General features: G+C 38.3%; 1 protein-coding gene across 2 annotated transcripts; it reads left to right on the forward strand.

The window, feature by feature from the left end:
* The first annotated feature begins 300 nt into the window (after nucleotides 1-300).
* Nucleotides 301-16630, forward strand: kat2b (K(lysine) acetyltransferase 2B). 2 transcript variants are annotated; one of them, XM_079829946.1, is made up of 18 exons: nucleotides 301-1080; nucleotides 4282-4420; nucleotides 4716-4861; nucleotides 5568-5654; nucleotides 7196-7377; nucleotides 7941-8132; nucleotides 8729-8826; nucleotides 8915-9040; nucleotides 9649-9788; nucleotides 9877-10085; nucleotides 11616-11742; nucleotides 11848-11958; nucleotides 12250-12393; nucleotides 12510-12624; nucleotides 13129-13159; nucleotides 13264-13327; nucleotides 13413-13497; nucleotides 15114-16630. In XM_079829946.1, exons 1-18 carry the CDS (start codon nucleotides 880-882, stop codon nucleotides 15305-15307), a joined length of 2391 nt encoding a protein of 796 aa, XP_079686072.1. In that variant the 5' UTR covers nucleotides 301-879; the 3' UTR covers nucleotides 15308-16630. The 2 variants fall into 2 exon arrangements, with proteins under 2 accessions (XP_079686072.1, XP_079686071.1); XM_079829945.1 differs by having other exon boundaries at nucleotides 751-1080; nucleotides 9625-9788.
* The last annotated feature ends 547 nt before the right edge of the window (nucleotides 16631-17177 follow it).

Raw genomic sequence — 17177 nt, forward strand, 5'->3', positions numbered from 1 at the left:
TGATCACCTGTGTTCTAGTTCATTTTAGTTATTTTAGTTTGATCTATCTTCTACAATAGTATTTATTAATATTTTGAATTAGTTTTTAGTGTTCATTTTAATTTTGTGCTTTTCTCTTTTTAAAAAAATTCTATAGCTTTTACTTAACTTATTTCAGTTTTAGTACTTTGTAAGGCAAAATTTCTTCATCATACATATATCATTCCAGCTTTATTAATATAGTATACACCTGCTGTTTAAGACAGTAAGTTTTCTTATTGCCTTTACTTTTTCCAATGCTTTTCATAAAACTTTTAGAGGGATCTGCAAGTCAAAGTATGTTTACTAAAGAGATTATGTTAAGTATGCCGTTATTGTACCACAGGCATGTTATTCACGCAAGTGACTTCACACGCAGATGTTTAGGGCTGTTAATAAAACCTGGTCCAGGTATGCTGGAGAAAAATAATCCTTAAACCAGCCTAAACTGGCTTCCTGGACTGGGCAGGCTGGCCTGTTGGCTGAGTTTAAAGATGTTTTGGTGACTTTCAGGAGGGAATACTAGTTTAAACAATTATTTTTTTACCAGGAATTTTTTTTTTAAAGAAAGTTTCGAGCAGGTTATTTTAGAAGCAATAATGTGCCTCTACAAATCGTGTCTAACCCTTTTAATGTATTTGACCTTGAACGGTTCCCTCAGAAACATGACATATTTGTATCCCTATCCGAATCATAACGGGATTCATTTTGTGCCTCCCCTAGCGGAGACAAGGCGGATTTACAATGTCAAATAAAAAAGCAGGGATGAACGCCATGTCTGATCCCGCTGTTGAGGGGTAGAGAGAGCGAATACAGCGGGCGGACTTCGAGGATTCGAGTCTGAGCGCGGAACCAGGCTCGATGTCGGAAAGCACGGGGATTCCTCAAGGCTCCCCGGCGGTGGGCGCGGCGGGCTCGGCTCCGGCTGCGCCAGGAGTCGGTGGAACGGAGTGTTCGGGCGCTGCTGTCGGTTCTGCACGTATTGCCGTCAAGAAGGCGCAGCTCCGCTCCTCCCCACGTCCGAAGAAACTGGAGAAACTCGGCGTTTATTCCTCGTGCAAGGTACGTTAGAGCGGGAAAAAATTGTTTACGTCCACGGTGCAAAGGAAAGACTCGCTTTTATTTGTTTATCTGATAGCTGAAACTAGCTGTTATCTTACTTTACCCACTCTTGAATTTGCAAGCACAGCACAAAAAGCCATCTCTTTGTCCTCCATTCTTTTAAATTGCGAATGTATGTTTTCATGCGCTAGCCACTTAAATTAATGCAGAATAAGAAAATATCAATGAACTCATCATTTCCGTGATCCGCAGAGATATTACCGCTGTGTTTGCCCATAGTGAGCAAGATGACGCGAACATTGGGCGCTCTTGGCCGGTTTTTAATTTGTTTTTTCTTTTAACAGTGAATGACGTTTTTTATTGTATTTTGTGAAGTTAAACTGAAGTCTCATGGCGCTTTGGTGTGAGAGTTTGGCTAGAACAAGAGACACAAGCTGAAGTTGATTACTCAAGAGGCGAGAGCGGCGTCTTTGTTTTGACAGGATGACAGCTGCTGGAGGGGCGTGGTCTGTTGCCGGGGGCGGGGTATGTTGCTGGGGGGCGTTGTCTCTTCATTGTCAGATCACGCACCAGAAACATATGGAGGGCCAAATTACTCGAATGTTTGTTTACACATTTTACAAAGAGATTTTCAAATGTCCACTTGGACAAACTGGACAGTATGCGTTTTATTGCAAAAAAAAACATAGGGGGGGAAAAGGAGGGGACAACAAAACATAGAGACAGTAATGCATACAGTGATAATTCATGCAATAGAATAATGTAATAGTAATGATTGTTATTATTTATTATTGTTAAGTTTTTCTGGTTATTTTTTTTTCGTGTAATGTTATGGAAAGAGGGAAAAAATGGATTTAGATATAAAAGCACTGAGTGATAGATAGATCACAGGATAATTTAAGTGACAATGTCAATAACAGTGATGAAAAAAACAATATCTTGGCATTTTAGGAGTAAAGACAATTATTACAGATATTCCAGATACATACCACTCTCAGTCTTGCAGCCACCCTGCCACCGCCAGCAAATGCAATCCATACATCACCAATCTCGCCTCTGAACCGCACAGACTCACCCCACCACAGCCAGCAGGGCCCATTCCCCATACCAGTGGTGGAACCCCTGTGCTCCAGCAGGTCTTCCTTCCAGTGGGGGGTACCATTGAAGATGCCAAGCCACCTCGACAGGCACCTCCAGACCAAGCTCTCCTAGTCTGGTTGTGACCTGTTAGATAACTCATAATAATTATCTGTGATTATTCCTGGGGTTTATGTACAGTAAGTCCATATCAGTCGAGCCCCTTTTAAATGTGTACATTTTCTGGAACCGCAGTGAGTACTGTTCAGGCCCCCGGTCAAAGACATCACAGCTGACCCACCACCGTCGTCACGAGAAACAAGAGGAGGAGCCACCGGCAGAGGGAAAGACTAGGCAAACAAAACAAAAACAATCCCCATGCCGACAAGATGCGGCAATCGCGCCCATGGACAAAAGCGCAATAGCCAGCAGACCCAAAATATTTATATAGTGACCTCTGTGTGAAAGGGTTAAATACATAAATTGTTAATAAAACATAAAAAAATAATTAAATTCATTATTAAATCACCAAACTAATTAATAAATGCATTTCATTTTAGTACTAGTTTGACTTTCATCATTATCTTTACATTAATATTTAATTGAAAATCACCATGAAATCAAAATTGACAATTTTTTGGGGGGGAATATTGCAGTATACTTCTTATAAATTATTTATTTGTGCACATCATTTAAAAAGAAAATGATGTGCCCTCATAATCTTTTATCTAAATAAATTCCTCTCCCCCTTTCAACAACATGGCTGTGTCCAAAAACGTAGGCAGCTTACTTGTTGCCTTTTAGGCAATGACAGGCAGCAAAGGTACCTCACGAAACGATTTTGGACAGACTTGGGAGGCAGTGTAATGGTTTAATGATCTTCAGCAAAATGGAGTGAGCTTTGGTGAGAACGAAACAAACATTTAATTACTACTGTAGTAATACCTCTCTATAAATTACATCAGAAGTGGAAAACGTTGGTCAAAAACTTACACACAATCTGACCGGCAACCGCAAATTTCCGACGCCATCTTTCTTTTTCTAGCTCAATTGTCCCCAAATGGAATGCATAGGATTGTGGGATATCAAAAGCAGTGAAGGTACATCTATTCTGCCATCAAAAATCAATCAGATGAAAGTATCTCAGGAGACAGGAAGTGAAGCTAACATTGGATTTGTGCGTGACTTGATGGCTTCGAATGCAGCCTCCGGAGGCAGCATTTTAAGTTTTTGGATGCAGCACATCTCTTCTCTGATTACGTTTTCGGCGTGAGTGCGGGACAACCTATCACATATCATTGCAGCAATAGCAGACCACAGGGATCCAATCAATTTCCGATGGACAAAATCAAGTCCCACCCTATATTTTATTAATTGTTCAAGAAGCCGTTTCACTCAGATATACGTCACAATAGGGGAAAAAAGACTATTGCAAGTTCGCAACTTTCATTTAATGCCGACTTTAAGCACTAGCATGTCATTTAATTTCCGTACTTAGGTTTAAAGTTATCGGTATGTCACTCAACAGCAGTTGGCGGGGTCACTGTTTAAAATTGTGTGGTTAGGCATGTTTCAACATTTATGTGATAATTTAATTTGGATGAATTAAACCCTACACAGAAACAAGCCCACTCGCATTAAAACATAGATTAAGCAAAGCTAAAGAAAGTATTACAGTTTGTACTCCTAAAACCGGTAAATCAGGAATTCTCTATGGACTTTAAAGATGCCAGCATTTAAGGTTGGACTTTAAAGGGATAGTTTACCCTCAAGTTGTTCCAAACTTTTAACAATGCCTTTATTCTGCTGAACACAAAAGAAGATATTTTGAAGAATGTTTGTAACCGAACAGTTGTGGGGCATCATTGACTTCGATGGTAAAAAAGCAAACATTTTAGGTTTAATAAATGATGACTAAATTTTCATTTTTGGGTGACTGTCCCTTTTGGGATTTTGGGATTAATGCATAAAATCAATTTTCTTTAAATAATGTATACTACATTCTATTGGTTCCAATGCAGTTTCAATTCATGTTGTAGTAGCTTTACTGTTTATTAGTATGAACTGTTGCCAAATGTAGTCATTAGTCTTGTATTTTGACTGATCTGTTTTGTCCTCACACAGGCTGAAGGAGCTTGTAAGTGCAATGGCTGGAAGAGTCAAAATCCACCACCAACTCCGCCCCCTCCAACCCCGCCCAGGGCTGAACAGCCAATTGCTGTTAGCTTAATGGAGCCTTGTAGAAGCTGCAGCCACGCCCTTGGTAATGACTGCTTATGTAATAACAGAGCACAACTGTAGAGTTCCGGAAGAGAAAATCCCATTTCAGTCATCCATAGACAAATTGATGTTTAGTGTTATATGTATAAATCTTTCAACGAAGATTTATGCTAGGTTTTTATACAGCTTACAGTTTACACAAACTACGTAATTGAATATTTTGTAAACTAAAAGTGTATGTTATTATATATTTAAAATGAATTACTTATAGTCAACAGTTTTATGATTCAGCTACATCATCCGTAAGGCTTCTTTCATTCATTTGTGTTGCTGGCCAGGTGACCATGTGACACACCTAGAGAATGTGTCGGAGGAGGAGATGAACAGATTGCTTGGAATCGTACTGGATGTGGAGTACTTGTACACATGTGTCCATAAAGAGGAGGATCCTGACACTAAACAAGTTTACTTCTCTCTTTTCAAAGTGAGTCTTCTGGGTTGTTGCATGTTGTGCAATCGTGCAACCATGCATGATTCCCTGTTTTGGAAATATTACAAATATTGATCACTGAATGAAACCGTGATACTTATCTGTTTATGTATTACTAAGAATATAATTAAGTTGAACATTTTCACTAAGGCTGCATTTATTTGATCATAAAATCCAGTAAAAAACATTAATATTGTGAAATATTATTACAATTTAAAATGACTCTTTTCTATTTTAATATGTTTTAAAATGTAATTTATTTTCATGATTGCAAGCTGAATTTTCAGCATCATAACTCAAGTCTTGTGTCACATGATCCTTCAGAAATCATTATAATATGCTGATTTGGTGCTCAGGAAACAATTTTTATCAATGTTGAAAATAGTTGCTACCTAATATTTTTGTGGAAACCGTGATACATTTTTTAAGAATCCTTTTATAAATACAACTTCAAAAGAACAGCATTTATTTAAAATAGAATATTATGATCTTGTCACATTCTAAATGTCTTTACAGTCACTTTTAATCAATTGAATGCCTCCTTTATTTGCTGAATAAAAGTATTAATTTCTTTCAAAAACAAAACAAAAAATGTTACTCGCCCTAAACTTTTGAATGGTAGTGAATATTAATATAAATTTACATTCTACTGCATTTATTCTGTTTGCTAAAATTTGTCCATCTTACCTACTTTTCGTAGTTGCTACGGAAATGCATCCTGCAGATGGGAAGGCCAGTGGTGGAAGCTCTGGAAAGCCCACCTTTTGAAAAACCAAGCATTGAACAGGTATGCATTGAACATCATAGAATAGCTAGTATTAAATATTTGGTAACATCCTTGCTAAATGGTACTAATCAGTAATAACGTTTTCTTCACCATCATGTTCAAACATCATATTTAAAAACAACATCAATGTCAGGCAGTGTGAAGGTGCGGACATACTAGATGAGCTCAACAGTAGCTTTCTTCTGAAACAGACATGGATGAAAACAGGAAATTTGGGGGAACTGATGAAATATTTTATTTATCCTATAGAAAACAATTGTAGAACTAGTTTGAATACTATAAAAGCCAGATGTGTTTTGAGGTTTCATGGCCTATGTGGCTGTGAGAAATAGTTATTACAAAAGTCAGAGACATCTGAGAAAGTCTTGTGGCCCAGCTTTCGCTTAGTCATGGATTTTTAGTAAACCACAGTTGGCTGTGAAAGAATGAAACCACTATTATGAGGTGAAATAATTATGTCACGTGGAGGCTTCTCGCCTCTGAGAGGGAGTTGATTGTCCTTGGAAAACGCTATATCTTGCTTCTGATAAAGGGTTGACCGTCAATTGGCAGGCTTCCACAATTAGAGAGAAAGGGAAGAGAAGAAAGACTTAATTGGGTGAGACAGGAGGGGTGAATCTTGCCAGAGAATTAAGTCACTTGGTTATTGTGAAATAACAGATAATAAAAAGGTATAAGAATTGCGCCCTGGCCAGAGACACATTCAAACGTGGCTGCCATCATCTCTGCTTTTGTTCAATTAACATCTTATTTTTACTTCTGGAACTTTTCCTCTTGAGCTTCATTTGCAAGAAAGAGATTACATTTTTCCTCAACCGAACCTCTGATGGATTTAAAGGGCTTCGATTTTTTAGTTTTTTACATTTTCAAATTCTTTAGTGTGTAATGTTGCTGTTTGAGCATGAACAAAGTCTGTAAAAGCACATGAACAAAGTTACAAAGCACAAAGTCAACTCTAAAAGGAGTTATTCTCTATATCAGTAAGCAACTCCCTGAACTCCCTGAACCACCTCGATTGTATTCTTAAGGTTTTCTTCAGGGAAAGTGTACGTCACAATATTTCTCATTTAAATAATATGCAAAAAAAGGGGGCGAGGCCTATTTGAGTTGGTAGTGTGTTGAAACTTGCGGTTGTGTAATATTTCTGAAACAGACTTGAGGCAGTTGATCAATCACAACACACTGTTCCAACCGTCCAATCAGAGCAGCACATTGCGCTTTTCGAACAGAGTGGCTTCATAGAGACAGGAACTAAACAGAGTGTTACTGACAGACTGGGATGAGATGTGAGAACTATGTAAAATGTGTGAAAAAAATTATGTTTTTTGAAAAATTAAGCATGAAAACCTGTTCTAGTAGACCCAAAAAACGAAATCAAGACTTTGAAAAAGGGCATAATGTGTCCCCCTCAGCTCTCAGGTTAATTTGTAGGCAGTGTACTTTGCATGTGATGCACGAGTTGGAGATAACCCTAGACACATTCCTGACATCCTTGCTGTTGGTGTCACACATATGTGTTTTTCATGTTGTTTTTGTTGCAGGGTGTGAACAACTTTGTGCAGTACAAGTTTAGCCACCTACCCTCTAAGGAGAGGCAAACCATTGTGGAGCTCGCTAAGATGTTCCTCAACCAGATCAACTACTGGCAGCTAGAGACGCCCTCACAAAGACGGCAAAGAGCACCTGATGATGACGTAGCTGGCTATAAAGTCAATTACACCAGGTGACTGATAGTTTTTGAGTTTAGGGTCACCGAACCTCAGAGAGGAGGGTCTGATTTTTTCATAGGGAAAAGAAAATGTAATTTTTCTCTTCTGTTTTACACCTTATTGTCATGAAATAACATGAAATAACAATTGGCCCTATTTATTTTCTTAAAGTCAGCATGAAACAGAAGTTGCGATAGTCTTTTTTCACCTATTGTGATGTATATCAGAATGAAACGGCTTCTCAAATAAGAAACAATTTAGAGTGGGAGATTTGATTTTGTCCATCTGGACTTGATTGGATCATTGAATGGTTGTGGTTGCTATTGGTTGATCTGATGTGAGCGTCCCACCCTTGCACAAGTAAACACGTCATCAGAGAAGGGAAGAGATGCCATTGCAAGTGGGAGGGGAACTTATTTTGATTAAAAATTACATGAATAATAAATAAAAAAGATGTGCACGGATAATTCATTTACAATTAATACTGTATTATTCCATAAAAAAAGATTTGTCAGTTTTGATTTCATGGTGACTTACACATACACATTTCTGGTCTTCTTGTGTGCTTGTGTTCCAGGTGGCTGTGTTATTGTAATGTGCCCCAGTTCTGTGACAGTCTTCCTCGGTATGAGGCCACACAGATTTTCGGACGCACTTTTCTGCGCTCTGTGTTCACTGTAATGAGGAAACAGCTGTTGGAACAGGCCCGACAGGAGAAAGACAAACTACCGCCTGAGAAACGCACACTCATCCTCACACATTTCCCCAAGTAAGCACTCAACCACACATACTGAAACTTCACAAAGAAAGCCCAAAGCATACTTTGGTTTTTACGTGTACGCAAGGTTCGCGTTGCAAATTTCGCCGTCAGAATAGTATGCACGTACTGTATGCGTGTGCGTAGGCCTACTTTGTCTGTGCAGGTCATACATGCACATTTCATTTGTTTTGCATATCAGTTGTTCCACAGGGTGGCAACACTGTCCCGGGCTGTTGTTTCACTGTAGAAAATGAAACTAAAGAGACAGAATGACAACAACAACAAAATGCCAGAGACTGCAAAAACAACAGACACCCGCATTGACAAGTGGTTGTGTGAAGGGGTTATGAGAGAGCCACAACTTTATTTGAAAAAATACAAAGACATTTTTACCAGTCATAACTTCTGGAGAAAAAAGCAGACACTGGACAAAGATGAAACTTTCTAGAGTGCATGTGTCGTCGACTCTCTGCGTTCACACATGCTAACAAATGGAGAAAACTTGGAGTAAATGGAGTAAAGGCGTACATGTTAAAAAACGAAGTATACTCTGGGCTTAACAGGTCGATATTGTGTGTATGTGAATGTGTGTGTGTTATGCCTAGGTTTTTGTCTATGCTGGAGGAGGAGGTTTATAGTCATAATTCGCCTATTTGGAGTGAAAACTTCATGGTTGGTTTATCGGGTGGACAGATTCCCACAGGTGATTAGCATTGTTAGAGTTAACTTTATTCAGTCAAATATGTGGCATGGCTATGTAAACAAACATTTCTCTTCTCTGATTGGTGCAGTGATCAGTGCTCAACCCGTGACCCGCCCCCTGTACTATAGCAGTAGTCCCGCCCCAGTGGAGCTGGCTGGAGGAGGCAGCTTAAGTCCGGCCCGGAAAGCAGCACCCGTTCTGGAGCCCAATCCAGGTATTTCAAACTATTTTATTCAGTGTCTGAATATAAATGATAGTCTTGATGATAAATCGATGTAGTCTTGATGATAAATCTACACTAGCGTTCAAAATTTGTGGGTCAGTAAGATTTTTAAAAATTATACTTTTATTTAGCAAGGATGCATTAAATTGATCGAGTGACAAGTGACAGTAAAAAATTAGTTATAAAAGATTTCTATTTAAAATGATTGCTTTTCTTTTGAACCTTCAATTAATCAATGAATCCAGAAAAAATGTATGCTTTAAATAATTATCAACTCACAGCCCCCCTGCAGTTAATAGGATCTTGGATGAGCATATTACTTTTATTATAATAACACTTTCTGTATGATTGTATCATTACTTTATTATTTTACCTATTTAATCCATATATTGATATTTCATAACATCCTATTTTATATGATAATATAGAATATCATATGATATACTACATCATGTTCCAAATATATACAGTATGTACTGCAAATAGTTGATGTATTAAAGTTGCTAAATCCTCTTGAATCAGATATGAGTGTTTCTTGGGCATTACAATGACCTCTGATCGTAATATCTTAGTAGATTTGACTTTATGCACAATTGTAGGTGGAGAAAAGCGAAAGCCTTCTGAGCCGTTATCTCACGAGGACTGCAAACGCCCTCGTGTGGTTGGTGACATTCCTATGGAATTAATTAATGAAGTCATGTCCACCATTACAGACCCTACTGCCATGCTGGGACCAGAGGTAAACACAGAGAGTGTGTCTGATGTATTTTGTATCTGACATATGGCAGTGCTCAAGCTCAGTGTTTAACTGTATCTCTTTCTCTCAGACCAGTCTTCTCTCAGCTCATTCTGCGCGTGATGAAGCTGCTCGATTAGAGGAGAGGCGCGGCGTCATTGAGTTCCATGTCATTGGAAACTCCCTCAACCAAAAGCCCAATAAGAAGATCCTCATGTGGCTTGTTGGCCTGCAGAACGTCTTCTCACATCAGCTGCCCCGCATGCCCAAAGAATACATCACACGCCTCGTATTTGATCCGTATGTTTGTTTCCATTATCCCTGTTTTAAAGACATTTGTCTACATTGCAGCATCACCTCTTTGCTTACAGTGTCTAAAACTGTTTGATAAAGGAATTAGTCTCTCTTAAACCCTGCTTTCCGAGAGCTTACTTTACTCTGATTGGTCAGGCCCTGTTTACACCTGGTATTAAGATGCATTTTGTTTGATTGGATCACAAGGAGACGAGGGAGACACATACCCGTTTACACCTGGTGTTTTAATCTGTCTCTTTTGTCCACTTTCAAGCACTTCTGTCCTGATTTCTTTGAGGGGAGGGTTTATGGGAGGGTAAATGTATGATATTTCGATCTAATGGTAAAAAATACACTTAAACTATTTACATATGAACGCACATGGAGACGACGGAAAAACGCACGTAAAGCAGCAGCTTTAATTTCTGCTGTGAGTGCATGTTAGAAATCAGGAATAGTGAGAGAACTTTGTGCTTGGTACCTTTTCCGTCTTCAAACCAAACTTGGGTCTTCAGCCGACAAAGTTTAAATCCTGTCTGGCTAGCGTGCATCCGGCAGCTATACAACACTACATTATTAGTGATACTTTTAAACTGGTGTTTTTCCGACATTTTAATAGTTATCTTTGTTTTGGTTTAAGGTTAAATTGCATTTGGTTAAAGGGTCACTTCAGTGATTTAGCATTAAGCTTTGTATCAGTAGAAACCTCATAGTATATTTGAATGATGGTACTTTCACCCCTCATATCCCCCTGAGACGAGAGAATTAAGCATTTTATTTCTGGAAAAAATCCTCAGATGACGCAAATATCGTCATTTTGCGTCATCAGAGGATTTTTTGGCCAGAGGCTAAAAACTACAGCCAGTAGAAGGAGCTAGTTCCGCATGTTTTCAACCCGCCCACAGGGGAGAGATCTCACTCTCAGAATGTAAATGAGCTCGGCTCGGCCTCGGGCATTCATAACCGGAGCGGTGCGGAGCAAAGTGAGTGTTTCAACTTTTCAATGAATCCCTATGAAAGTTAAGCTTCCATATGCGATCAGAAAACGCGCCAGACTGGACACGTGCTTACCTCAGCTCTGCTCAGATCTTACTTCGCTCTCGTGCTGAATAAAAGTCTGACTCCTGCTGCGTTTGTCCTGTGACTTTCGTTCGGCTCACTCACACTTTATTGAAAATACACGTTCAGTTTTTAACTGTAGTGTTTATTCTCTAACTGAACAAAATTATTGTATTATTATGAAGGTCAAAACGACATTGGGGGCGGTGTAGGGAATGGCCTCGTAGGGCAGTGAAGCAAGTGCATTCTGGGAGTGGTTGTCTTTCATCCACGAGACAAAAATTAATTTTCTGTCTTTTCTCAGTCTAGAAGGCACCAAATTCAAAAATAATTTCACATTTCTACTACATAAATGACACAGTTTAAATACACATTCATCTTCCCAGCGCTGAAGTGCCCCTTTAATGTTAACCTATTGCTTGCTGTGAATTGATGGCATAACATTGTTATGAGTCAATCTATTTCCTCTTTAAACAGGAAGCACAAGACTCTTTCTCTGATTAAAGATGGCCGTGTTATTGGGGGAATCTGCTTCCGGATGTTTCCAACTCAGGGCTTCACTGAGATTGTGTTCTGTGCCGTTACCTCGAATGAACAAGTCAAGGTGTGTTGTCCTATAAATACTGTCATGCTTTTCCATTATTATTTGTCATTCATCCTTCCTCGCTCTTTCCTAGCTTGATCTTTATTCATTTAATTTCTGTTTAAGGGTTATGGGACTCACCTTATGAACCATCTGAAGGAGTATCACATCAAGCACGAAATTCTCAACTTTCTCACGTACGCTGATGAATACGCCATTGGCTACTTCAAAAAGCAGGTTAGTGCCCTATTAGTTGTTTTAGAGAGCTGGTCAATCATTGATGAAAGTTTTCCCTTACAAAAAAGTACAGTGGTATTTTATTTTCTTTCTTCCATGCACAAATTACAACTGAACAAGCTACAAAAAAAGACAAATTCTTTTTGAATGTTCTGCCTAACATGTCCATTTGTGTTTTATTATATTTTTATTATAATATTAAGTAATTTATTAATGTAATTTTTTGGGTCCTGTTGTTTTAAGTATACAGTATGTCCATATCCTTATTTTGTTACTCTTGTTTCATGTCAGGGATTCTCTAAGGATATTAAAGTGCCGAAGTCTAAGTATGTGGGCTACATTAAAGACTATGAGGGCGCCACTCTCATGGGCTGTGAACTGAACCCCTGCATCCCTTACACTGAGTTCTCCGTCATCATCAAGAAACAGAAAGAGGTGTGTGTGTGAGCATGAGATCTGATGCGAGTCAAAAAGGTTACTCAGTATGGTACATTTGACGATACTGTTATCGTTTAAAGGCTTTTCTATTTCTTTCTCACCCTGTCTCTCAGATCATTAAGAAGCTTATAGAGCGCAAGCAAGCGCAGATTCGTAAAGTCTACCCCGGCCTGTCCTGTTTCAAGGAGGGAGTTCGCCAGATTGCAATTGAGAGCATTCCAGGAATCCGTATGTCTCACTTTGATATCTATTTTCATATTTTATTTTTAATAATAAATACATTTATAATAATAATAATACAATATTTTGTGTTTTATTATACAAATGTTCATTGTATTTTGTATTGTATTGTATTGTAGTATTTTTTACAATATATATAAATGTATATTTTTTATGTTCTCTTATGCTCACTAAGGCTGTTTAGTTAAAAAATACAGTTTTATTACAATTTAAAATGTTTCATGTTATATTTTAAATAAATATTATAAAATGTAATTTATTCCTGTGATGGAAAAGCTGAATTTTCAGCATCATTACTCCAGTCTTCAGTGTCACATGATCCTCCAGAAATTATTCTAATATGCTGATTTGCTGCTCAAGAAATATTTCTTCTTATTATCAATGTTGAAAACAAGGTTGCTCCTTAATATTTGTGTGGAAATATGACTAAATATTTCTGAAAAGTATATATATAATATATTTAGTTTAACTTCTACTCCTGTCTTTGGACAGGTGAGACAGGGTGGAAGCCTTTAGGGAAGAGGTGAGTGTGTATCTATTAGTCACAGCTAAACAAATCTTATGTAACTAGTTTGTAGTTTGTTGTAGTTTTGAAAATATGTTTATTTTTTGTGTCATTTTTCACAGCAAAGAGCTGAAGGATCCTGACCAGTTGTACAGCACCTTAAAGAACATCTTACAACAGGTCAAGGTAATGTATATCTGCTCGGTGTACGAAAACAATATTTATGAAAGAACATAAATGGTTAATGAGGAATATGTATTGTACCTCTCAGTCACACCAGAATGCATGGCCTTTCATGGAGCCTGTAAAGAAGAACGAGGCACCTGGTTATTACCAAGTCATCCGCTTCCCTATGGGTACGCAAATATCTCTTATACACACTAGACCTTACACTTACTTTTGAGCGCATAATGAATGAATGTAGGGGGGGGGGGTAAACCGGTAGAAATTTGTCAACCGGTACCAGTTGAGTTTTTGGATTATCGTCTCTGTTGCGGTTACATGCTTACGTTACATTGCCATGCTCCGCCTTTACAAAAGCTTATCGTTTGAATGCGTTTTTAAGCCTTGCGATTTAAAAACAAGTGATTTTAAACCATTCAAGTGCAAAAAGCAGCAAAATGTGTATGGGCTGTCTGAGAGACTGTTTCTGAGCGGACACACCTGAAACTCTTTGGGCCCAATCATACACCCGGCGCAATGTGGCGCCAGGTGCGAAGCAAGTGTTTTTTGCTTGTTTCAGCCCAACGCAGTTATCATTTTCATATCCTGCGGCACGTTATTTAAATAGCAAAGGCATTTGCACCCATTTGTACACCCGTGGGCATGCTGGTCTGAAAACAAGGTGTGTTCAGGCGCGCTGTTGGCGCGTTGCTATTTTGAGGCTACTGAAATAGACTGCGCCATTTACCAACCTGGTCTTAAGTCAATAGCACTGTATTTTTTGTGTTATTTAAAGGGCGCGTTGGTAATATGCACCTATAGGCGGGTCCACAGTGCGCGTACACTTTGCTTATTACACACACAGGGATGCACAGCAACACACAAGCATTATTAAATATTAAAAATTAAAGGATTCAAATGTAAAGGATTATTATTGTGTACATACAGTGGGGCAAAAAAGTATTTAGTCAGCCACCAATTGTGCAAGTTCTCCCACTTAAAAAGATGAGAGAGGCCTGTCATTTTCATCATAGGTGCACTTCAACAATGAGAGAAAGAATGAGAAAAAGAAATCCAGAAAATCACATTGTCTGATTTTTAAAGAATTTATTTGCAAATTATGGTGGAAAATAAGTTGTCACCTACAAAAAAGCAAGATTTCTGACTCTCTCAGACCTGTAACTTCTTCTTTAAAGGATTAGTTCACTTTTAAATAGACTTTTGCTGATAATTTACTCACCCCCATGTCATCCAAGATGTCCATATCTTTCTTTCTGCAGTCGAAAAGAAATTAAGGTTTTGGATGAAAACAGTCCAGGGGTTTCCTCCATATAATGGACTTCAGTGGGCTCCAAACGGTTCAAGGTCCAAATGACAGTAGAAAATGACAAATGAGTTTCAGTGCAGCTTCAAAGGGCTTTAAACGATACCAGACGATGAATAAGGGTCTTATCTAGTGAAACGATCAGTTTCTGCGAGAAACCGAGCAGTATTTATGCTATTATTTTACCTCTTAACAGGCGAAACGCGATCGTCTCTGAGCTCCGCCATAACTTCCGGCAAGTATGGTCAAATTTGATCGTGGTCATAGATATATCGATAGTAGATGCCTCATTCTACTGATCCGTGCAGTCGCTAATGAGGCATCTACGTATACATATATCTTGAAATGGTATCAAAAATGTTGATATCAACCTTATTTAAAGCAAAAAGAACTAAATATCATTATCATTTTTTTTATTATATCGGGATATAAGATTTTGGTCCTATTGCCCACCCCTAAATGAATGTATGTTATTGTGCGTTGTAGACTTGAAGACGATGAGCGAGCGCCTGAAGAGTCGTTACTATACCACGCAGAAGCTGTTCATGGCCGACATGCAGAGGATCTTCACTAACTGTCAAGAGTACAACCCTCCCGAAAGCGAGTACTACAAATGTGCCAACCTACTAGAGAAATTCTTCTACACCAAGATCAAAGAGGCGGGCCTCATCAACAAGTAATCCAGCTAGGGGGCGCAAGTAGTCCGTTTCCCTCTTGCCCCCCCCTTTTCTCTACCTCTTTTTCTCAACATGTATCATATATAACTCCCTCATTGTTTTTGCGTCAAAAGGAGGGTTGCCTGAAATGCAGGCGTTTGGTGTGTGTGAATATCCGCATGAACACCGTATGTGAAAAAACATACCGTATGTCTCTTGTCTTAAAAATTCCTTCTGCCAAAATCGCGGAACAATTTTACGGTATGTACGGCTGTATGCATTTGGTGTGCATGTGTTCATGCTAGTGTGTGTGTATATAATAGTGAAAATCTGTTTATATAGATCATTTTATGAAAAACTGTATATTTGATATAGTTCCAACCAAGAAAAATTACTCTAATTACCTAATGTTGTACCTTCAAACAGCACTTATTTATTATTAAACTTAAAGAAATGGTGGTAAATACTAGTATTCATACGATGAATATTCCTAATCAGAAACCCGCACATTTGCGGTCTTTACCAGAACGTGTACGTGACGTGGCGTTACGAGGAGCATTCCCTGTGCAGTGACAAAAACAGTCTTAATATGCTAATGAGAACGTACAGCATCTGTATGTAAAGATGACACGTGCAATGACTCGTACTATTATTGTTTTCTCAAATATTTCTACTTTTAAATACTTAAGAAGAGATGGGCTTTTTACTACATATGGGGGGGGGGGGGGGGGTTGGGCTGGGCTGGGGGATAAAGCTATTTTAAGGTCTTTGTACCTTTGCTTTGAAAGACATATTTTGTATGTCTTTTTAAAGACTTTTTTTTGGCTTTTAAAGCATATTTTATAGAATGATTAAAATTTTAGAGCAAGTGATGTGAAAGAAATGTCTACCTTTTTGTTGGACTGTTTCAGTAGAGGGTTATGTTGCACAAACTGCACATCTTTTTTTTGTTCTTGCACTTTTTTGGATATAGAAATTGTCAAAGAAAAAAAAAACAATTATCCACTTTTTATTGTGTTACTACACCTGTTAAAGTTTATTTTATCCGTAATCGGATGACATTTTTTGTTGGCTGACCAATTTAGGTATGTTATTAAGCAGAAAATGCATATGTCTGTATATATTTTTATTGAAAATGAGTCAACAGACTGGAGTTTCTGTATTTGTGCAGAATTTGCTGGTCTAGCATATTAACATGTAGCTTAACAGTGTTTCCAATACTATAAAGCCAAGTAAAGAAAGTTTATTTACTCATCCAGGAAACCTGTTTTCTACATAACTGTGCTCGTGTTTTGTCTCTCCACGATCTCTACAAGACAATGAATAATAAAATAATTACAAATCTTTAATGGTTTATTTATTTATCATTCGTTTATTCTACGTTAAGGACTGGCTGCCTGTACGTTAACCACCGTTTTCCTGAGCGAACGATGAGCGCCGCCATGATGGCTTGAACATTCCAAAAAAATAAAATCAGCGCAAAATGGCTGACACAACAACAACAATAAATTGAAGAAATTTCTGGAAAGTACGGGTTTCGAGGTGCACCAGCAAATCTGAAAAGAATGTCCATATATGGCGCCATAGGCCTTGCATTTTAAGACCATAGACTGACAAGAGAAAATGAGCATGGCTTGCAGCACCATATTTAAATACTCCCCATAAAAGGCTTTTATTGCTTTGTGCTTTTATTATTTTGAGGACAAAAGCCCCCGAACTCCACCCGATCGTGGTTCGTGCATCGCTAGGATATGAGCGCCCATCTGTTTTTCAAAGTAGATAAACTGTAAAGTGATGGTACTATGGAGCCATGTGTTTTAAACCATTTTCATAGGTTTAACGTTACATTATCAGCTCAGAAAATATGCCAATTTGACTAGAAACACCAGAGATA

Source organism: Gobio gobio (assembly GCF_949357685.1).
Source record: "Gobio gobio genome assembly, chromosome: 11".
NCBI classification, from domain to species: Eukaryota; Metazoa; Chordata; class Actinopteri; order Cypriniformes; family Gobionidae; genus Gobio; species Gobio gobio.